At 45.9% G+C, this 23,147-nt stretch overlaps 1 protein-coding gene across 1 annotated transcript in view; it reads left to right on the top strand.

Moving 5' to 3' along the window:
- Positions 1-8,301: 8,301 nt before the first annotated feature.
- The window catches only part of B4GALNT3 (beta-1,4-N-acetyl-galactosaminyltransferase 3), an 89,502-nt gene continuing 74,656 nt past the window's right edge, over positions 8,302-23,147 (top strand). Inside the window, exon 1 of the mRNA XM_019711334.2 lies at positions 8,302-9,018. Coding sequence (XP_019566893.2) covers positions 8,850-9,018 — 169 coding nt within the window. The 5' untranslated portion in view covers positions 8,302-8,849. The remainder of the gene's footprint in view (positions 9,019-23,147) is intronic.

Raw genomic sequence — 23,147 nt, 5'->3', positions numbered from 1 at the left:
TCCTGCTCCTTAGCTCTCTGTCCTCATCTGACTCCCGTGCCTGCTTCTCCTCTCTGGCCCCTTTTCCTCTCCCTCATCCCTTCAGTGTCAGTGTTCCCAGGATTCCGACTTGGGCTCTCTCCACTAGTCTTCCATGTCCTCTGCCTGTGTGATCTCATGCTTTCCCATGACTCCAACTACTAATGGTGAGAAGGTTTGGGGGTTTCTTTTCCTAGAGATCTCTACCGTGGGGACTAATCTCCCTTGAGAATACTGCGGAATTTAAGGGGAAACTTACCTCAAAGCAAAATATTCAACCTAGAAAGCCAAAATAACACAGAGATTGGAAAATGTATAGCAAAGGGTAGCTGACCTAGATGTGAAAAGTAATTCAGAGAGTGATTTGAAGTCTCTGAGTTCACTTTCTAAATACTCTGAAAGAAAATCGAGAGTGTGAATGTTTCCTAAAAAGACCTGGAATAATAGAACGAAAAGTTTTTCCATGCACACCTCACATTGACCTGCACTGAGGGTAAGAGCATGGGTGAAGAGCAGAATGTCAAGGTGAAAGACTATTTTAGAAGCGCCAGGGTAACACGAACATTTAGGAAGAATTCCACACTTCGCTTTCTCCAAAAAAAACCGTTGCTGATGCCAAACACCTGCCCTGACCACCCTCTACCACACACACCCCACGTATGCGGCTAATACACGACGGAGCAGGAAACAAAACAAAGACCTCCTCCTCACATCACTAGTTTCACTGTCCCTGGTCCAAATCACTAAACTAGGTTCATCTCCTTTTTGCGTAGCTTAGCCAGATGAGAATATTGTTTCAATGACTTTTTGCAAACTGACTTTAAATCAGACTCCCCGCTGGGTACTTGGTGTGGACCTAGGAAGGAGATGAGAGCCTCCACCACGGTTCAGAGGGTCAGAAATCTTTTTTATTTTTTGTCCTGCTCCTAACCCCTTCACACCCCTGCCAAGCCTCAGTGTTAATGAGGTTTGCTGCCTGCAGAGGGCGTTAAGAGCAGGAGAGCAGTGTGGCTCTTTAATTTTCCCTCTCCCGGGCCAAGTTAAATTCCGGACAACCGCATACAGTGGGGATTTTTGTTTTCTTTCTTCCATCCCCAGTCCGGGTGGCGGCAGAGCTCAAAGAGTAGTCTGTTCTGGGGAAAAGACGGCGTCTGCCTCTCTCCCAAACCAGCCCCGATCAAATCCCAAGCAGCCGGTCCTTAGATAACATGGCTGAGAAACCCGAAACCAACGGCTCTGACTCTCATCAGTGCCCAGCATCACCGTCTGGAAACCGAGACGTGTTGCAGAGATGCCACAGTGATTGAGTGTTAAGTGGCCTGGCTGGGGTTCTCTCATCAGAGTTTGTAGCCTGGACCTATGAACTTAGACAAAGAAGGTTTTCAGAAAGTCTGTCTGGGGCTTGAGCATTTGAGCTGTTCAGTGGCACTTTGCACATGTACTGGGCTTTAGGATCATTGTTCTCCGGTAGCAAAGCCATAAGGTAGGTTAATACAGCCATGCTGTCCACTCGCTGGGTTGCCTGAAGCATTCCCAGCAGGTGAGCGCATTCAATTGTGTTTGAGGCAAGGGAGGGAAGCTCCATGCTCCATTTCTGCTTTATTAGGGGAAGGCATCCTTAAGTGAGTGGGCTTTAGAAGAGGCAGAGCCTCTTAGGAATGGGGAGAGAGAACCTCTTCCATTATTACGGAGTGTTTATTGAATGCCTTCTTTGCTGGATGCTGTTAAAGGAGTACAGATTATTGAACGTAGAACAGATGTGGTCACCGGCAAACCCTGTCAGGGACTGGGGAAGTCAGGAATAGGAGATGGGAGCGTTCCCTTCTCGAGGATGGAAGAACAGAGGTAGGAAATCCAGCTTCGCTCCGAGGCCTGGAGACCTATAGCTTACTTGGAAAATGCTGAGAACATCCTCAGTGCTGCAGAAGGTGGTGCCAGAGAGCTAAGGCAATAAAGCTGCCCATGAGCCTGCCATCTGTGTGTACAGCTGTGTGTTCGCACTTGTGGGGATGTCCTTGGGAGAGGAGAAGGTAGTACCAAGAGTCCACTCAGAGGTGTAGGCACTATGGTCTGTGAGCCTCGATCCACAGTGAGCCGCACAGCTTCTAGCATCAAACATGTACCGGGATGTGAGCAGCTACTCGGAGCTGGGGGTCCTCGTCCCTTGGTTTAGCCACAAGCCCCTCACCATTACCTGAAGTTGCCGATTGCAGGGTGCAGGCAGCAGAGATGATTTTCTAGTGGGGTTTACTGGTCAGAGAGAGGTGGACCCTCAGGGAAGTCTCATTTAGCCTCTGTTTCAGCACCAACTAATGAGCAACCAAAAGTGCTAGTCACCCTTTCTCCTCGTGGGTTTCCCAGCAACAAAGCAAACCTGAGTGGAGGCAAATAATTGGCATTACTCAGTTAAAAAACGCACAAGTCAAAGTTACTTTTTGACTTGGATAATTAATTGTCTGTTGACTTGCTGGGGAATCCTTTTCCCAGGGGGAGGAAGGCAGGAGGAGAGGTTGTAATAATTGGAGGCACCCACACTGCAGACTGGAAAGGGAAGCAAGACCCAGAATGGGTACCAAGCTTAAGCTTTGAAGCATGTCCAGGTCACACCTCATGCTTAAGGACTGTATCAACAACTAGTTTGCTTGGGAGGAAGATGAAGTTACAAGCACCCAGTATGTGAAATGCCTGGGATTGTTTCTAGCTAATGCGCTTTGTTCAGCATAACATCTTTGCCTCTCCATGATGCAATCTTGCACATGTTCTTCCATAGGAATGGTCAATATTCATCTGTTTCCCTATCTGGTATGCAAATATTTAGGACCACAGATGGAGAAACTAAGGCTTGGTCAGAGCTCAAAATTCTTTCCGTCATCTAGAAGGAAGGGCCCAAATGTATTGGAAATCAAGAGAAGCAGCCAAAAAGAAGCATTCAATGAGAGTTTCTGTCTTCTTCTGGGATTGGCCTCCATAGTAGAAACTCTACAGAAAGATTTGTACAGAAGGAAGGGATAGGAGAAAAGATCTCATCAGTAAAGAGCAGAACAGGCAGCATTGATGAGGGTGGTGATGGCGGGGGAATGAGAAGAATTATCATGTGGCTGGGTGAGTTATTGATGTGCTACAAGTGAGCTCAGAGTTTCCAGGGTGAATAGATTTCCCCAGGGGAACTCGCAGGGAAACAACATGTGCAAAGGGGGAATGAAAAAAAAAAAGCCCTGGATCTGAAGTTAGGAAACCTGAGTTTGAGTCCCATCTAAGATATGAGTCTCCTACCTTACCTTGAGCAAGTTATTTAAAATCCCTAAGCCCATTTCCTTATCAGTAAAATGAAATCAGTGAAACCTGCAGCTTTAAGTATGGATGACTTACATGAGTTGTGAGAGATAAAACAAATAAATGCTTGCCAAGATCACCATGACCCTTGGGGATAGCTTTAGCACTGTTCTTTTCTCTCTTAGGAATTCGCTCAAAGAAACGCCATCCTCCCATGTTTCAGTCTAAGACACTGGTGTAGTGATTATATCTCAGTAAAGCCTAGAGATCTTCACTGATGTCGATGGAAGAATGTCCAAACCTGTAGAGAATTTTTATAAAAATGTATTTGAGCCAAACAGGAATACACCTGGATGCAAGATCTTGCAGACTGAGATAAATGCTTCAGAGAACAAGTTTGCAGTTTCCTTTATGCATTTGAAATTAAGGAGGAAACAGAAGGGAGATTACTTGGAAGTAGGAGAAAGCAAGGGGAGATTGGATTACAGGACAGCTAACAAGATTATGTGCTCTCTTGAGGGTGGTTATGTTTTATTTCAAAGGTGTGTTAACATGGATGCACAGAAACAATAGACAGGGGTTATTTAATGCAAAGATAAACCTTTTACTATGTAAAGAAGTTAAAGGCCTGGGGTGTGACTACTCACCAGGACCTGCCCAGATAGAAATGTATGATCAGATCACCCTGTGAGGTTACTTTCCACAGAACCCTTTTTTTCCCCCTCCACATTGATTTATCATCAACATTTCCAGTACCAAGGTATCTCCATAAAATACATTTGAATAGCAGAGAAGCTCCTGAAGTAAAAGAGAAAAGAGTGTGGGTCTGCATGGGCATAGATTATGGGAGGTCAGGCCAGAGAGAGAGGAGATCTCTGGGTACAATGGAAAGAGGACCAGAGGCTAAACTTCTGGTTCTAGTTCTGATTCTATCACTTACTGGTCATGTGAAATGGGTGCAGGTTGCCTTGAAGAAACAAGCTTATGAAGTTTGTTTATAAATGGAGACTTCCTCCCCTGCCGTTCTCATTTAGTTGTGAGAAGTAAACACATCTGATATAGACGTAAAAGTGCTCTGTAAACTCAGATGTGCCACATTATAATGTAGATGTCAGGCTTTAGGAAATGGGAAGGGTGGTACTGGATCGTGGGGTTACTTGCTATGTTTTGATGTCCCTATAGACCAGAATAAGAATGGCTGCAGATCCAAGAGTTCTGCTACCATACCTAGTGGTCACTGGACACCTTTCCCTTTTGAACTCTCTACAAACCAGAATTTTCTGGCCCCTGGGCTAGGCTTGGCCCATTTTAGAAAGCTTAGCTTGACCCATCTTACAAAGCCTCTGTAATTTGAGAGAAGAAATTTTGTGGTTTGATCTGACTCTGACATTCATGCCAAAGACCAAAGCTCAACCCATCAGTTTTACAGGTAACATGATGGAAGTTATTTTTCCTTTTAGGTACAATTTCTAGAAGGGGACCCTGGGCCATTCTGAGTCAGGAGCCAGGGCTGTAGTGCAAGAGCAAAAGGATGGTGAAAATCATCAAAACAACCAATGGATATCCAGTTAAATCGATCTAACAGTGAACAGACATTGGTGGAAATTATGTCACCAAAATTTGTCACTACCTCAATCCAGATACTTAATTCTGGACCTGAGGGAGGATGACAGCTTGCTTAGTTGATTGAAAATGCAATTTGTGTCTCAAAATCCAGATCCTCCCCTGCTGTGAAATCACTAGGAGTCAATAACGAATTTGGAGGAAGAAGTCTGAAAGCAGGGTCTGGGTGTGAGGGCTCTCTTGGTGCTGAGGAGGCAAGTACAGCAGGGGAGAACAAAAGGGGAAGAAAGGAGAGCCACAGGTGTTTCCTGGTCCCTTACTCCTTTCCACCCCAGCACCCTCTCATCATAAGCAGGGAAAGGAATGATCAAGGTATAACAAGTGAGAGGATGAGGGCCCAGTACTGGAAGGTCCAGAGTGATCTCTTTCTTTTTCTGAATTTCTTTGGAATTCACTTTTTGGACCAGTAGGTCAGCCTTTAAAAGGTCAGGTTTCTTTTTTTGTGGAATATCATTTCTCTTCAACCAAAGGCATGCTTCCCACATAATAGACACTTGAAGGGTTTTGTTGATTGAAGTGATTGCATACGTTCTCTCAGGAGGGCCAGTCTTGAGGCCTGTTAACATTACAAAGTCTGGAAAGTGACACTACCTCACATCCAGTCTGGTTGTCCCCAGTGAGAGACCCTGGTCACCTGCCTCAGCCAAACTTCTACAAGCTGGCTGCTCTAGTCTCGGTCTTCTGGAGATAAAGAGGATGGGAAGTGCACACAGCTGTGGTTTGGAACTTCACAGAGACATTTTCCTGGGGCTATTATGAGAGAATTGTCCTTCGGGTTCACCTTTTGCTAAAGAACTACACTGGAAGTTCTGGGGGATGTTCAATCCAAGTGCTACCAGCTGTGGCTGCTGGCTCCCGGGTTGTGAAAGCATTCCCGAGGCAGGCAGAAATACAGAGGGAAGATTTATTAAAGTAGGGGGGGGGGGGGCTAGGCAGAGTCTGCTGGAGACTACTGTGTTGAGTCTTTGTCTGAACTTGTATATTTTCTAACCAGGATGTAAATTGCTTCAGGCGTGTTGTTGGGGTGGTGGAAGGTGGGGTGGGGGAAGGTGCGGTTAAAGTGGTTATCACAACCTTTGCATAGGAGTTTGTTATGTAGATTTAAGTTGGAACCAGGAGTGGATCCCATATAAATGCAAAACCTCTCCCAAGTCATAGGGCCTGCATGGCAGAAGAAGTAAACAGAAACATTGAAACTGGTCTGCATGTATAGTGCACAGTCATTAAGGTTTGGCAGAAAGGAGGCAAAAAAAAGAGAAAAACCTTTCAAAAAGTCCCAAGCTAAATTACCCTTGTTAAATCAAACGATACCAGAGGTCCAAATCTCAAAATAGAAGATTTAGTGCCACCATTACAATCCCCCATTTCATCACTACCTTCATCCTCAAACATTACTGAAAGCCAAATGGACATTGCACTAAAAGAGGAGCAGAGTTTGCCACCCCCAAATATGCCACTTTGGGATATTGATTATGGGAGGAGCTCTGAAAATCAAGTGCAAGTTACCCTTTGTAAAGGATATTTACTTTTGTAAAGGAAATCTTCATTTGTAAGGGTGTTTCCCTCAGTGTACCAGGCCTGTCATCACTATCAAGAGGTAGGCTAGGGCTTAAATCTGCATAACAATATTCTCCTTGTTTACTGTGCTGGTCCTGGGAACCTCCAGGAACTTACTCTCCTCCCCCAGTATCTTCGTAGTCAGCTGAAGGTGGCATTTAAGGTGATGTCTGCCACCATATTGGTTACTCAGTTTTCCTGGGTCTCTCCCATGTATACAGACATTATACATGTTATTAAAGTTAAACTTGTCTTTCTCCTGCTAATCATTCTTGTGTTAATTTGATTATTAGTCCATCCAGAAGAACTTGAAGGGTAGAGGATGATTTTTCCTCCCCGACATGCTACATTACCAGGGATTTGAAGTTCCCACTTTTGAGGTCTCAGGTTAAGTTGGGGGAATGAGATTTACACTCAAAAGTGAGCCTGTACTTAGAAGTGGGTGAGACCCACTGTAAATAATACTAAAGCTCCAAGGAAGGTGGGGTTGCTCAGGATTGGACTCGTCTAACAAAGCTTCATAGAATCTGAAATGGACCTTGAAGAAAGGGTCAAACCTGGCCAACTAGAAAACAAAATGTGTTAAGGGGCAGTGAATAAACCCATTCTAGATGGAGCAGGTTTCTGATGGTCTCAAAGTTGGAAAAAGTTTTAGAAGGCCTTGAATTCAGATTTAGTTTGCATTTTAATCAGCAAGCACTTGGAAGCCATTCAATATTTCTGACCAAGTGTACGGAAGTGTGAGAGAATTTTATAAAGACCGTCTGGTAGTAGAGAAGATGGCTAGGGTGGGATGGGGGAGCCTGGGAGGTAGTTAAGGAAAAGTTACAATAGTCCAATAGAGACAATTGGACTGTTGATCATCCAGCAAAGGTGGTAGCAAAAGAAGGGGAAACATAGCCCTCCATTCTGTGAACTCCTGCTTTGAAACAGTATTTGCATGTTATTTGATTTTAAGATGTCCAGAAAGCTTTTGATCGTCCACTTTGTCGTTGGTTCCTAACCATTTTCCCCAGGAGAAAGAGTGTAAAATAAACCTGCATTATTAGCTGCTGAATGACCTGAGGCAATTCACTCGGCTCAGCTGGACTCAGTAAATGGATTATCTCATTTACTTTTTTAAAATTTTTATTGGGGAATATTGGGGAACAGTGTGTCTTTTCCAGGACCTCATGCGGGAATTGAACCACCAACCCTGTTGTTAAGAGCTCCTGCTCTAACCAACTGGACCATCTGGCCGCCCTTAACTATCTCATTTAAACCAGATCTTTTACCTGCCTGAAGGCAGAGAACTGGATACTACAGAAAGTCTTGATGATCTTTTCAACACTAGATGAGTTTGTTTCTTTTTTTATTTTTAATTCTTCAGAGCCTGCAACCTTTACTCTCCCCCAACAGCTATTTCATCCTAGTCTGGTTAGTTACTTGGGGTTCACCCTGGGGGCCACATAACTTTCCAGTGCCTCCTGGAAATGTGGTTGAGGCTGAGAAGGAAGCGTCTTCAAATCCGATCTGGAAGAGGAGATGACTCCTAAGGCTCAATTAAGCGGTGAATGCATCCCAACTATCACGTCTACTCTTGTTAACTAAAGTAGGGAGTAGGGTCGATGTAGGTCACGAAAGGCCATGAAACCCAAACCTCGAGCGTCACCCCAACACGAACCCCCACCCTCGCCCCGAATATACCCAGCTTCTACTACACTTTTGCTTGGGGAACTCCACTGTCCAGTGCCTGGGCGGTACCTCAGTTTCCCTTAGTCAGAGTCCAGATTGTAACACGCCTCCATCTACACCCCAGTCATCCCTACTCAGTGTGAGGGGGTGCCAGTTACTGGTTCTCTGGCTCCACCTCTTGCTGCGCCAGGAAGGCCAGAGGGGCTCTTTCCCCTTCCCAGAGCTCCTTTGGGGCGGGGCCCACCTGTACCCCGGAGGCGGGGCCTGGACAGGTGGGTGCGCGGTCGCAGCCAGGGCTGGGAGAAAGCTGGAGCGGGAGGAGCAGAGAGGAGAGGCGGGCTGGCGCGCACCTAGGAAACCTCCGGGTGGGCAGCGTGTGAGAGCGAGCGGGAGGGAGGGAGCGAGGCAGCGCGCCTGCGACGAGCAGAGGCGTGGAGAGGAAAGGAGAGCCGCGCGCGGAGGACACTCGGGGAGGAGGAGCCGGGCTCTGCTCCTGGAGAGACTTGGGGCCGCCGCGCGGCGCCCGCGCTGCTGACCGACCCCTGGTGCGCGGAGCATGAGCCGGCGCCCCGCCGGAGCGTGGCCGGGGGAGACGGCCTCGGCGCAGCCCTGAGACCCTGGGCTGGGGCTGGGACCCCGCGCGTCCGGGACGCTGGGCCCGGCCGGGGGGCGGGGGCTGGCGGCGGCCACCCGGGCGCAGTACCATGGGGAGCCCCCGCGCCGCGCTGCTCCTGCTGCTCCTGCGCCCGGTCAAGCTTCTGCGGCGGCGCTTCCGGCTGCTGCTGGCGCTCGCGGTGGTGTCGGTGGGACTCTGGACTCTTTATCTAGAACTGGTGGCGTCGGCCCAGGTCGGCGGGAACCCCCTGAACCGGAGTAAGTAGCACCCGGCGAGGAGGCGGAGGTGGGAGGGGGTGGTACCGGTGGCTCCAGCGCTGGGAAGACCCGGTTCTCGTCCTCAGACCCGATTTTCAACTCGTTTTCGTCTCCAGGTGCCCGGCGCCGCCCCTCTGCCTCCTCCGAGATGGAAGGGGGTGCGGAGGCCGAGCGACGAGTTGCCTAGCCCGGGCCTGGCCGCCCAGCCGCAAGGGGCCGGGGCATCCTCAGGGCCGTTTGCCTCTGTCCTCGGAGGGCGACGGGGAGTGAGGCCCCCCCGCCCGCCACGCGGAAATGCTGGCGGAGACTTGGGGCACTTGCAGCGGTGCCAGCCTTGCAGTCTCCCTAGAAGAGACGCGCGGTTCACGCGCGAGCTGGGGATTTGTGTCTGGGATGCGCTCCGCGGTCTCCACCGAGGCGGCGCGCTCCAGCCTGCGTGGCCCAAACTTTGCTCACCACCTTCTCCCGGCTTGCTCCATTTCCTCTCCTGCTGCCTTTTCTGCGGTTCTTTATTTTAACAATACCTCCTAGAACCACCTCTCCTTCCCACTTCCCATACGCCACTCCCCTCCCAGCCCCTTCCACTTCCTCCAAGTCTCCCACCTTCTCACTGAGCCGTCCCCTCTCCTAGTCCTGGCGGTTCTTACCGCTAGTTGTCAGACGTCTGTCTTGGGGGGAACCCTGCGGAATTTATCAAACTACCCAGACCCTGCTCAAGGAGACAATGGACAGCACAGTGGACACTTAATTCTTTTTAACTTAGCCAAAGCCACTTAATTTTTCTGTGCCTTAGTTTCTCCTAGGAAAATGGGGGAGGGAATGGTCTCTTTTAACTTAAATAGGCATGACTATCCGAGGTAATTTTCAATTTACTGTTGATGGAGCTAACAAGGTAAACTCTGAAAGTGTCAGGGACTGTAATAGGTCCATGTAACAGTTGGAAGGAGTGGAAAGACTCAGAACGACCGGGTTGTTTTCCCAAACCAGAGGTGTGGAGTTTCATAGTTGTAGCACATTCTCTCCCTCCCATACCGTCACTTCCCCTTTTTGGAAAACTGAAGGAATGACGAAATTGCTCATTTCTCGTGAGAAGATGCTCTGACACGTCCTTGTGTCAACTGCTCTACCCAGAGTTGGGTGTGGTGCTTTGTCTTTTGTCAAAGAGAGGGAATTACTAGGGTCAGTAATTATTTCAGCTGGTTCTGGCAGCTGAAATAATTCTGGTTAGGAGTTGGGAGACTGGGGTTCCTGGTTCTGCCTCTAACAAGTTGGGGAATCAAGGGGAAAATGGCAGTTTCTCAGGTAGAAGGAGGAAGTTGGATCAACTGATATCCAAGGTTCCTTCCAGTCTGTATACTAAGGTTATGTGATCTCCCCTTCCTGAGCATTTCCAGGTCCAGACAACTCAGCACATCACGAGGAAAACTCTGCTTAGCCACAGTTCCACAGTTCTAACTAGGAGAATTCTTCCTTCTGATGACCAAAATCTGCCTTCCCATAGCTAGTTCTTCCCTCCCCGGAGCCTTGTTCGTCCCTCTGAAAGACAGTGAATCTACTCTTCCATACCCTTCATAGTCCCAAGTGGATGAGCCCAGTTGGAGTGTGTACAGGTGGGAATCCCTGGGAGGGATCACCCTTCTTTTTTCCTTGGGACACTTCTTCTCAGTGTGGCTACCATTTTATTAATGTGGTAGCCAGTGGGATCCTCTGCACAGATTAAAAACAGAGGAAAGCAGTTGTTTTGTGACCCCGAAATCAGTGACCTCCCTTTTACCCACATATTTTTTCTTTACTTCAAGTGTGCTTTCTCCTCAGAGGCCAGAACCAGTTTGCCATGATCGGAATCTCACACTCTGGCTTTCAACCTCTGTCTGCTGTTAATCAATTCTTGGGTCTGTTTGGTTTCCCTTCTAAATGAATCTTAACTCTCTGACTGGGTTTCCTTATTGCTTGTTTCCTTTTCCAAACTGACCCTTTTCCCAAAAAATGTTCCCAGTACAATTCCAGAATTGGCTTTCTTTCCTTAACCATCATTTTCGAATGAGAGTCAAGCCTAGGCACTGATGGATCATTTGTCCTCTTCTTGGCCTCCTAGAACCCCTGAAATCCTTTGCTCTGCAGGGTGACTTTTCATGCTGGGCCGGCTCATTGTGTTCTGGTCTGTCCGTGATTTCCTTTTGGAATGAGGTTTATACAGTGGAAGTGGTTTCTGGCTCCTTGTCTCCCATCTTTGTTTTTTAAGAAGCCCAGACATTTTGCATCAAAGTCCTCTTGTCCATATAGGTCATACTCCCAGCTCAAGAGCTATTCCTATGAAGGCAGAGCAGGGAGGAGGAATTAGGAAATAGAGAGGCAGGAAGGGAGTTGCTGGCATTCGGTTTTCTACACCGTGGCCTCTCCACAGCAACCGGGGTGGTAAAACTTCCCCTCCCAGGACTGTATCCTTAGCTTTGACCACAGCTACCAGAGTCCCATCTTGGCTCTGCTTGCCAACAAGCCACCCTGCCTCCTCTCGAGCAGTTCCTGCCAACTCACTCCACCACCAGCTTTCCTGTCATCTGTAAGGCCCGCCTTCATCCCAGGAGCCTTTCATTTGCCTGTCCCCGTGTGACTGGTACATCAGTCTGGTGCTGGAAGAAGTCTATAGAGAGATGGCAGTCACAAACTCCAGGGTGGTAGAGTAATGACAGGGAGCGGGCCTCCAGCTTCATCTTCATGAAATAACCCAGTAGTTGAAGGTATGGCTGATGTGCAATTTGGGTTCCATATGTAAAAAAAGATACAACCACAATTGGAGTAACTTCAGAGAAAAGCAACCGAAATCATTAACAGTAGAAAATGGGTCCCTTGAACAAAAGAATTAGAGCTGTTCACTCACTCAAATATTTATTTAGCACATACCTCAAGTAAGGCATGGTGCTAGGTCACTTAGACAGAACGACCTTAACTGCTTTCTCTCTAGGAGGGGAGTTCAGGTACACATATAAAAATAATCATAATATGAAACAGTCATTAAGTTTTATAAATGTAGAACCTAGATGTTGCTGTGACACTTCTGTGAATGGGACACAGCTCTTTCAACTAATTTCAGGAGATCTTGCATTGGTAAGATTTGAATGGCTGTAATAGAAAGAGAAGACTACTCCAGGAAGAAAGAGCAGTGTAAACAAAGAGCAAGAGACCGGAAAATTAGTATTTGGGAATGTTGAGCCTCTGGATTTGGTGCAGCAGAAGGTGTGGAGGAGAATATAGAATGGTACTGTATCACAAATGACCTTGAATAGCAACCTTAAAGAGTGACATTTATAGGTAAGAGAAAGCTGTTGAAAGCCTTAGACTAGGGTGGCCATGTAGAATGGAACAGGCAAGGGAAATAGCAAAACAACAGTCCTTTGGTAGGGATGGTGGTGCCTACCACCATCCCTACAGAGTACTGAAGGTCCCTTGTTGTGGCTGCATCAGCCCTTTACCTGCTGGGTCATGAAACTCTCCTGGGGACAGGTCAGGGTAGTAGTCGGGCATTCAGAGGGTCTGGGGTAGTCACTGTATCCCAACACGCTCGTAAGTACTTCTGTATTTTAATAACTGGTAAGCTGTGCTGGTGTGTACTAGCTGAAAAGCAGTCCTGGGAACAGACTATTATTGGAAGTTAAAGACTGCATTCTGGCAGGTTTTAACAAGTTATACTCATTTGTTCAGATTGAATTAGCTAAGTTGTGCCCGAGGGCGGAGGTCTGGACCAAAATGGTTTCTAGGTTCTTTGCTCTATCTTTGACCTGCTGGGACCAACGTGGTGCTGGTGCTGGAGCTGAGATTGCGCTTGGGCACAGAGCCAGGGCTGAACGATAGCGCGTGCTCGCTATCTAGATCTCGCCAGGCTGGGTCTGGTATGTCCCCATTTAAGTGCCAGGTTTACCTGCGGAACCCCAAAGTGTTCTCAAGCTCAGGTATTAACTGGCTTTTGCTGCTGTAAGTCTAGAACACATCTCTCTGGTTGTCTCTTGTGATTTCTCATTGACTTTGAGAGGGCTGGGGAGGCACACGCAGATGTCAGGCAGCTCCCAGGGTCACCACAGCCGTTCCGATTTGGAAAGGATACAAACCCTCCAGTAACAGAGGTAACTCAGGGCAGAATGGTAATCTGAGACGCAGGCAGGGAGAGAGGGAGAAACAAATGAGACAGATGTGTGGGCAGAGCAGGGATGGTGTGGCTTAGAGTTGAAACTCAGAGCAGAGGCGAAGGGGGACAGGACACATACTGCTTCCTGTGCACTGTGTGGCCTGGGCCTCTGTCTCGCAGCCCTGGCTGGGCTGGCCTGTTGTCCATGGAACCTCTGGCTCCCGTTTCTGTGTCCTACTTACCTCTGTTTATGACGCCATTCTAGTCCCCAGCTGCCACGTGTAACTTCAGATCAGTATTCAAATCTGGTTACATACTAGGCACTCATATACCTTCTTTTTATTTATTTATTTTTTATTTTTTTGGTGAAAGAGCAGTTTATTAGAAGAAAAAGTACACTTCAAAGAGGTAGAAGCGGGCCTGAGCAGAAGGCAGTGGCTCAAAGGCCATTATTAGAAGAGAAAGTACACTCCAAAGGGTTAGGAGCAGGCCATCACTCAAAGGCTCAATGGGCCAAAGGCCTAAATACCTTCTGGTTATGGATGGTAAGCTCTGAATTTCTGAGCACCTGATTGGTTAGTTTCCACTAGCGGATACTTTTTTTTTTTTTTTTAATCAGTGGCTGATCCAAGAATAGAACCTAGGACTTGTTCCTCATACCATAATACATGTAAACAATGGCCTTTAAACACAAATGCAAAGGATAAGAAGTAAGCCATCAATGCTTTTTTAATTTGTGTGTTTTCTTCGGACCTAGCGCTGTACTATTAACGGCAGGTGTGACGACAGGAGACCTTACCCACACCCGGTGTCTCCCTTCCCTGGTCTCTTTAGTCCCTATTCCGATATGGCCACCAAAACTGCAGCAACACAGCTGCCCTGTCTGTCCTGCCCACCACCAGGGCTCCTCAGTCTGAGGCGAGGCCCCATTCGCCTGCCTGGTGGTGCTGGGCTGCTTACCCAGCACCCTGCGTGGTTAGAGCTGCTCTGCAGCACAAGGTTTACTGAAGCAACCACCTCTGTGCTGGTTTTAGGAGCAGCTGGTAGTTGTACTGCAGTAATTTTCCAGGCCACGGAGCCTGGTCTTGCCCTCTAGTGCTGAGCTTTATGGAGCAGAGCAGCGCAGCCGCCATAGCACAGTTTGCTTTGGAATGAGGCCTAGAGGCTGTTCTGGGAGTCGCCTGCTCACTGTCTAGTTCTCTACTAAGTTCCACCAGTCTCAGAATCTACCCTTTTAATTTCCTTGAGCACTTCTTATATCCAAGGATGGTAAGGTCTTAACCAGGCCAACCATACATTTTGCACTTTCAAGTTACTCTTTTGACCTTGTGATCCAAGGTGTTATCTGATGTAAAAAAAATACTACTGGAAGAGGTGAGAATAGTTTGGATAGTGTATATAGAGGGCGTTGGGCTGAATATGTTATATATTCTGAGCAAAGCATGACCGATAGATCTTTAAACTTGTACAGACTTAGTTTCTAACAAGTGCTGCCTTCAGTGTTGGAAGTATCCATGAGACAAGCAAACTGGATATTTTTACCCTGTGATATTTTAGTATATAATTTTTATGCTAATTAAAAAAATTATTTAACTACTAACCAACTTTTTTTTTTTTTTTAACTAAGGATGAAAGTTGTTCTTGCCCTGGTTGTGTGTTTGTTTTTAAACTATTCATGGAAGTGTCTTACTTGTACAGAAAAGTGCCCATATAAGTGTACAGCTTGATGAATTTCTACAAACTGAACAAACCAGTGTAACGAGCACCCTGATGAAGAAACAACACTACTAGCACCCCAGCAGCCCCCCCTTGGGCTTCCTTTCAGTCACTACTATGAGCATAGATTAATTTAGCCTATTTTTATGTATAAAAATGTGATTTACTTTAAAAATATTTAGATTATAAAGCATGTTCATTATACCAGATGATAGCTATGTATCTGGACCACATTAATCCTGTAAAGTTACTATTTCATGTTTTAGGCATCCAAATACAACTGATGTACTAACTTAGGAAGTGGCCACGGAAGACCAAGGATCTAAATGCTATGAGATACAACCCTATGAAATTCTGCATCTGAGCTGCTGTAAGGATGGGATTGAGAAACATTGTTTATCCTGTGTGAGAGCCCTCCCAAAATATTAGAAATAGCTATGCTTCTCTTGAGCAACCAGTTTGTTTCAATTTTTATTGGCCATGTAAATTGTAAAACCACTCCCTATGTGTTGGTTACTGGAAAACTTCAGAATTCAATTTTGGTTCATCTGGAAAAAAGCGTAAAAGATTTTATAATCTGCATTTTGGTGTCGGTTTTATTTCTATACCTTTAATTTCTTTTCCCCCACAACTACTTTTAGTTTATGTCATCTTATATTCTATGGTCCTTGTAAGCCCTTTAATTTTTTTCTGGACCAAGTCAAGGCATAAATCAATAAAAGTGCTATGGTATACATAAGAATATGAAGGAGAATTTAACACTCACCTCTAATCCCACTATTCTGACCTAGAAATCATTGACAAGAAAAAATAAAGTATAATAAGCAGTGATAATTAGATGCTGGATTCTGGAATACCTTAAATAAGAATTCTCTATTAGAAAAATAAGAAAGCTGAAAAAAAATTTTTTTTTAAAGTGTGATTTTCCAGGACCCATCAGCTCCATCCAAGTCAAATAGTTGTTTCAATTTAGTGGAGGCACAGCTCACAGTGGCCCATGTGGGGATCGAACCGTCAACCTTGTTGTTAAGAGCACCGCACTCTAACCAACCGAGCTAACCAGCCGCCCCCGAAAAATTATTTTTTGTGTGTGTCTTTAGCTTATTTAGGTATACAAAAACTGACTGGCATTCAAAAGTAAATTCCTGCTATGTATGAAAAGAATATGAAAAGCTTGGAATTTACTGACAGAGGTTGGGGCCTGAGCCACTGTCATTTAAACAATGATATAAATACAGGGAAAATTCAATAAAACTTGGGGCACCCCTGACTCGATTGATGCAACAACCGAGGGGACTGGCCAGGAAGCTGAAGTTTGTCATGTTGGCTCCTACCCCCTCAGACCCCCGGGGAGACTTGAGTGTGAAGACCCATGGCTACTGCCCAGCCTGTGACTTATGGATGCATAGTCACAAACATCGGGGATCCATCCCCTTTACTAACAGATGAGAAATCAGGCCCCGGGAAGAGATATTATCTGCCTCCTCTACCCATTTCTTTTAAACTGTTCTTGTGTGGAGCAGAGGCTATGGATCAGGGTCTGGGAGGAGGGCCCAAGGGTGGGAAAACGAGAAATAAAGCTGGGGTTGGGAATAGAGAAATGACCTTCCAGACAGACCAAGATATATAAGTGCCCAAGAAATTGAGTGATGTGTATTTTTCAGTTTTTATTTACTTTGCAAATCTTGAATGGCTGCAGAGGTGATTCATTTTAAAATTTAAAGTAAAACGTTTATGGAGCATTTACTTTTTAATGGAAGACTGAGTGGGGGGAAAAAAAACAAAACATCGATGGTTCCTGGAAAAAATTAAGCAATTTGAAGGCAGGGCAGGGTTCAAATCCAAGCTCTATTACTCACCAGTTGCAGGATCTCGTATAAGGTACATCTTTTCAAGCCTCAGATGCTTCATCTGGGTAACAGGTTATAATGCCCTCTCTGTAGATCATTTCTCAGGACTAAATAAGATTTAGTGAGCCTACCACATATTAGGTGCCTGATTAGATTTAACATAAGTGCAGCACATATTAGGAGCTCAGTGAATGTTTGTCCTCATTTCTTCCCCTCGCAATTACAATCTGATAGGACTTAGAGAGAATGGCTGGGCAGGCAGAAGTGGATAGATTCGTTCCTCAATTAGCCCTTTTCCCAATGCTTCTTCAGCGTCTCAGCCATGACACAGCTGTGCGCAGTTCCTCAGCAGTCTCCAGGACATCCATGGCCAGCACCTGCCACCAAGTAACACATTCTTTAACACTCTTTTTCTCTGTGACGTTCAGTACTGCCTCAGCCTTCCTTTCTCATCCCAGGCAAATATTTGCATTGCGGTGGGGGGAGGGTAGATTAGAAAGCAAGGATTTTTCTGAGAATGAGAGATGTTTTGGGGATGTGCCAGGGCACAGAAGCTCAGCAGTTGGGAAGAGCCAGCCTGTCCCTCTGCTGCATGCCCCTGTGTACTCAGGGTTTCTGGGCCTGAAGGCAGGAACCCGGGGCAGGCAGCTCAGTGCCAGTCCTAGCTTTGTAACTGACTTATGGAGCTCCTTGGGCAAACCCCTTTTCTCTGGAGGGCTTCAGTTTCCTAATCTTTAGAATGGGGTAGGTTTGGAACCTCCAGTGTCACTGAGGGGCCAAGGGGACAGTCAGTCTTTGCTATCATGGCCCTGGTCTTTCAGGACTCAGTTGCCTGAACTGAGGTGGCAGGTATTCCAGCTTTTGGCTACTTGGTCTCCAAGGTCACCTCTCACAACATGGTCTCCATCCCAGCAGTTGCCTCAAAGATTAAAGCCCTCTCTGCTGAGATCTTCTTACAAATCCTCTGATCCGCTCCTTTCCACCCTGTCTGCCAAGCCAGGGTTCAAATGGATGCTTACAGCCATGTGCACACACACACCCTTCCTCACCAACCAGCTGGTCTAGCTCTGCTCACTACCACTTCTGGGTCAGAGATTGGCAGGTGGAGGGAAGACATTAGGGATTTCCTCATGTACCAGGGACAGAGTGTTAATATATATTCTCAGTTCTAGGTTTTTTGTTTTTTGGTTTTCTGTTTTAATTTCAGCTGAGTTGAGGGCCTGAGGAAAGGGACAGGAAGATAGGGAGCACATCTCAGGTGAACAACTTCCCAGCAGCAAAGGCAGGGAAAATTGCACAGGCACAAAGAAATGGGAAGAAAACTAGTGTGGGAAACTGAGGGAGAGACACTTCCCCATTTTTGTCACTTGATTCAATGACTATATTTTCAAATCTGTAGGTTTTATTTGACTTTCAAATTGTTTTTTTTTTTTAAGTACTATATTTTGTTTTTAATAATTTAAAACAAATTTATTTAACCTATTATCTAAAGTTGGTTGCCCCAAATTAAGAGGCTACCAAAGTGAGCATCTGTTTGCTGTTCGGACATTCACATCTGCATTTTTTGAACCCTGGAGATTTCCTTGACTTTATGGAGAGGTTGCTGTGTGAATAGAAGTTTGTCATATTGTACCCAGGATTTCTTGGTATTTTACTGTATTTTCTCAAAAGGAAGTCCTTTGGCTTGAATTTTTCAGGCCTCCAGCTCCAGTAGGCTGTTATTATTGGAGTGTGTCTAAGCAAAGGTGAATATTTGCATTGGAGGAATATGGCATACGCTAAGTAAAAGTTTAGGGAATACAAATCCTGGAGTGCAGAGGCTCACATGGCATGAAGATGAGATTGAAAAGGTGGTTGTGACGTAATTGTGGATTGTCCTGTACCAAACTGCTGAGTTTGAACTTAGCAGGGAACATACATTGATTAAAGCGGGGATTTAATATAATGGAAGGCAGTGTTTTCTTATTTCCAGCCACTGATTCATACTTTAATTCTTCAGGTGTTTATTAAACACCTTTTGTTCTCCCTCTTTCTTCCACCCCCCGCCCCCACTCCAGTTCAAGTCATTGTTTCTCAGTCTAGTTGTGTAGGACACAGCTCCCTGGCCCATGGAATTGGGTTGGTCGTCGGTTGGCCGCTCACAGCAGCTCACGGCAGCTCTCGCTGGCTGCCGGCCGCTTACAATGGCTGCCGGCCACTCACACTGGCCACCGGCCGCTCATGGCAGCACTCAGCAGCACACAGCAGCCGCGGCAGCTCACGGAAGCCCTGCTTCAGGGAGAGCCATTCACTACCTTAGCTATAGAGGGTGCAGCTCACTGGCCCATGTGGGAATCGAACCGGCGACCTCGGCATTGGGAGCATGGTGCTCCAACCACCTGAGCCACCAGGCCAGCCCCAAGTACCTTTTATGTCCTCGGAATTGTGATTACAGGTAGATTAAATTGTTGGATGTTTGCAAGATGGCTTAGAGAGAGAGGCCACTCAGGTGGTTGTTGGAGTGACCTAAAGTGTGGGCAATGAGTGCCTAGCTGAGAAGGGTGACAGAAGAAAGCTGAGAGCTGTCAAAAACAGAAGTGACAGAATTTGGCTGTAGATCGTAGAAGGTGACAGAATACTAAAATTCTGGGTTTCACACATGGTTCTCTGGCTACACTCTGCCATGATCATTTTAATTAAGGGCTGTCTTGCACTCCCAGCATCTCAAAATTGTCCTCATGAGAAAAAGGTGCTTTCATTTCTCCTTACACTTTCTCTCTGGGTTGAGATAACTGTGCAGAAGAATACAAAGGGGCAGGAAAGACAGACACTCATCCATTCAACAAATACTTATTGAGCACTCGTATATGCCAGGCAGTGTTGTGTGTACTAGGGACATAGAAGGAAACCAGAAATTTAAAGGCTTTACTGTCATGGAGCTTACATTCCATGAGGAAAAGACTGATAATAAACGCATAACTAAGTGGATAGGAATTTCAGATGGTGATGAGTTTTTGGAAGGAAATGAAACATGGTAATGGCACAGTTTCTGGATGTAAGGGTGAGAGAAAAGACTAGCATGGAGAGTGAGGGGGCTCTCTGAGAAGGGACTTCCTTAAAATAGATACATTAAGGCTAAAGGACATGATTAAGGATTAAGCACTAATTGAGTGTCAGGATTACAAAGTACCTCAGGAATTTATGAGAATGATGAGAATGGGTGAGAATGGGAGCTGGGTAGAAGAGGAAAAAATTGTAGAACAGGGTCATAGCTCATTTTCAGGATGAGCTTCCCTCCTATTGCCTCTCGATGTCCTTCTCCCTGGCAGGAATAGAGTCAGCCTCAACTCTCCTGGGAGTACTTGAGAAAGGTGCTAGTGAGAGGCTCTGGGCCTGGGGCAAGTAAGAGTGCTGGTGTTTCCTCATTACAAACTTGAATCCCCAAACCAGGATGGGGGAGAGGATGTCCTAGCAACAGCCCAGTTGGAATGAACTCTGCTCCCCCTCCCTCAACAGCATTTTTTCGTACCTCCATTAGTGCACTTATCAAAGTCCTCCTCTCATCAGAGATCTGGACCTAGGTATTTCCCCCCTTTTATCTCCCTGGTGCAGAGATTTTTTTAACCTTTGTGGCTTGTATGCACTTGTAGAAGCTGATGAAAAAAAACTGAACCCTCTCTCCAGAAATGTGCCTGACCCCTCATATATTTTGCATACTGTTTTGGGGAGGTTCACAGGCCCCTGACACCAGTCCATGGATCCCTAGTTAAGAACTCTGCCTGAGTGCTTTCTTTGCCCAGTGTCTGGTACATGGTGAGTTCTCAGAGTTTGATTGACTTGGGGACGTGCTCCCAATTAAATCCCTTCACTCTAGTTGCAGGGGACAGATGTTTGGTGGGAAGAAAGAGCCAGGAGGCAGTCCCGTTGCTAGGAGATGCAGAAGAGCATGTATGAACTCTGGGAGTAACCATTCAGACAGCAATGGCTTCACTCTCTCTCCTTGTCCCTGGAAAACCAGAATTGGGGTGTCCCTCCCTCGGGCTGGTCTTCCCTCAGGTTCTTGCTCTCAGTCTCATGGTATTCCTCCTGCCCACCTTTCAAAGAGGCCCATCCATTCAGTCCCATCTCTTCCCTGAAGCCTTCTTCAGTTATTTCAGTCCCAGCTGATCTCACCCTTTCTGGAAGTTTTGTTGCACTTCAGTGGTCTGAAACTCACAGTTGATATTTTCTTATTATCTTTTAGATATTTTCTTTCATTCCTACTTCATTTGGGTTGGCCTTGTGTACTCCCGCCAGGTTTTTAAAGAAGCCAAAGATGGTTCACCCTCCCCACAAGCATTGATGGTGGTTAACTTAGAACTGAGTCGGTGCAGCCTACACTGTGCCTACGCCTCCCCTACAGACACAGCCGTCCTTTCTGCCTTAACATCTGCGGTTGCTGTTGTGTCCTCTTCTCCACCTGCCAGTGTCTTTCCTGCTCCCTTTCTTCCTTCAACACCACATAGCGGTCAGGAGCTAGTCTCTGAAGTCAGACTACCTGAGATGGAATCCCAGCTCTATTGTTTAGTAAGCTGATTCCTGAGCCCCAGTTTGCCCGTTTCTTACCTGTAAAATGGGAGTTAATAGTACCTACTGCACCAGGTTTTTGTTGTGACAATTAAGTGAAATAATACATGGAAAGAAGAGTTCCTGATACATAATGTTTAATAAATGTTGGCTGCTTTTATTGCTACTATCATTTAATCAGCTTTTAAAGTCCCCTTTCTTTGTTTTTTGGGTATTGCCTTTCACAAAGAATCCTAGCACAAGAATGGATCTCAGAGATTTTTAAATTCTAAAATGGAAAATACCTGCACTTCTTATTCCAGGCCAATGGCAAACATCTCCAACAGAACATAAAATTCTTTTACTGAGCCCAGATGCAGTCTTAGAATCTTTCTCCACACAGCTCGCCATGCAGTCCCTACAAATTAATTTGAGTTTCCTCTTAAAATACAGCTGTTTGCCCAACCTCCTGATTTTACCAATGAAGAATTGAAAGCTGAGAGAATGTTAAGTAACCTGCCGAGAGAGCAGTGCTGGGCTCAGAACTCCGATGCTTGGGCAGCGCTCCTTACAGCACACCGGATCATGACCGCTGCACCACTGCTCCTTCCCTTTTTGTTTGCTAAGAATGCTTCCTTTTAATGTCTGACTTTCAGGAGACCCTTTTTTCGCTACCCATCCCAGCAATTTGACATGCATGTAACCCGCTTTCAAGTCTATTTATCTTTTCTTGCCAGTGAACTTGCTGAAGTTATTGCCACGTAGGTGGGGGTGGATCACGTGTCCAACTCCGCTGCTACTGGTGGTGATCTGTGTGTTTTCTGAAATTTCTCCAGTGACACCCTGTATTGAAATTGATAGTTGAGGGTAACCTGCAAAGAAGTTCTTGTTGATGTTGAGTTCTCATATTGCAAAGGATGGGCCAAGACTTGACATTTCTCATCTAACAGGTCCCTTTGTTCCTCTCACTCTCCCATCCTCAGAACAGAGCCCATTCTACTAAAGAAGTGTAGAGCTTCTTTTATTCAGGGGCAGGGGTTGGCTTAAACAACAGGAATCTATTCTCTCACAATTCTGGATGCTGAAGTCCAAGGTCAAGGTGTGGGCAGGTTTGGTTTCTTCTGAGGCCTCTCTTCTTGGCACATAGATGACCCGTGTCTTCGTGTGGTTGTCCCTCTGTGTCTAGAGCTTCTTCTGAAAAACAAAATAGAAGTGGAATTACAATTTCCTCTCTCAGCTCCTTTAGTTGAGGAGGCATGGGGAATAGGAATAGATGAAGGTAGTTTTAAACCAAAAGAGTCTTGGAGCACACGAAGCACGAAACCCCTTGGTAGAAAAGTACACATTTAAAAAGATTGTTGTCTTCTCCTTTGTTCTCATCTCTGTAGAAAGATATAAGTTGATGAGAGCTGGTATTTTCATAATAGTCAGCAAATGGAAGTCCATTACTGGCAATTCTATATGGGGGTAAAAGATGAAATGGGTGACAAATTGAAGAAAAATTGCAGAGAGGTAGCAATAAGTGGGTTCAGAGCATGTTTGGAAGAGTACAGACAGGAGGTGAAAAATATTCATGCTTGATTTAGCATGTTCAATAAGAATTCAGCTTTACTCTGACGCATAAAAATTGGAAAAATATTTGCATAAGGAACATGTCACAAGGGTGAATGAAGCTTTAATTACATTTCTCAGGAAATACCACCTGTCCATTATGGAAGCAAGAGCTATTAAATTGACAGTTGGTATTTACCACTTTGAGAAAAACACATGGGCTCAAAACTGCCTAAGGCATTTGTTGATATAAAAATCAGGGAGGTTCAATTCCTGGGAAATGGAAATATATTATAATATTTTAGGGAAACAGTTATGAAGTACTTTAAGCACCCCTTACAAATCTAAAGTAGTTTTCTGTTAGTTTA

This window comes from Rhinolophus sinicus, linkage group LG02, assembly GCF_036562045.2.
Source record: "Rhinolophus sinicus isolate RSC01 linkage group LG02, ASM3656204v1, whole genome shotgun sequence".
Lineage (NCBI taxonomy): Eukaryota > Metazoa > Chordata > Mammalia > Chiroptera > Rhinolophidae > Rhinolophus > Rhinolophus sinicus.
Note: the sequence above shows the minus strand (reverse complement) of the source record. Positions and strands in the feature narration are given on the sequence as shown.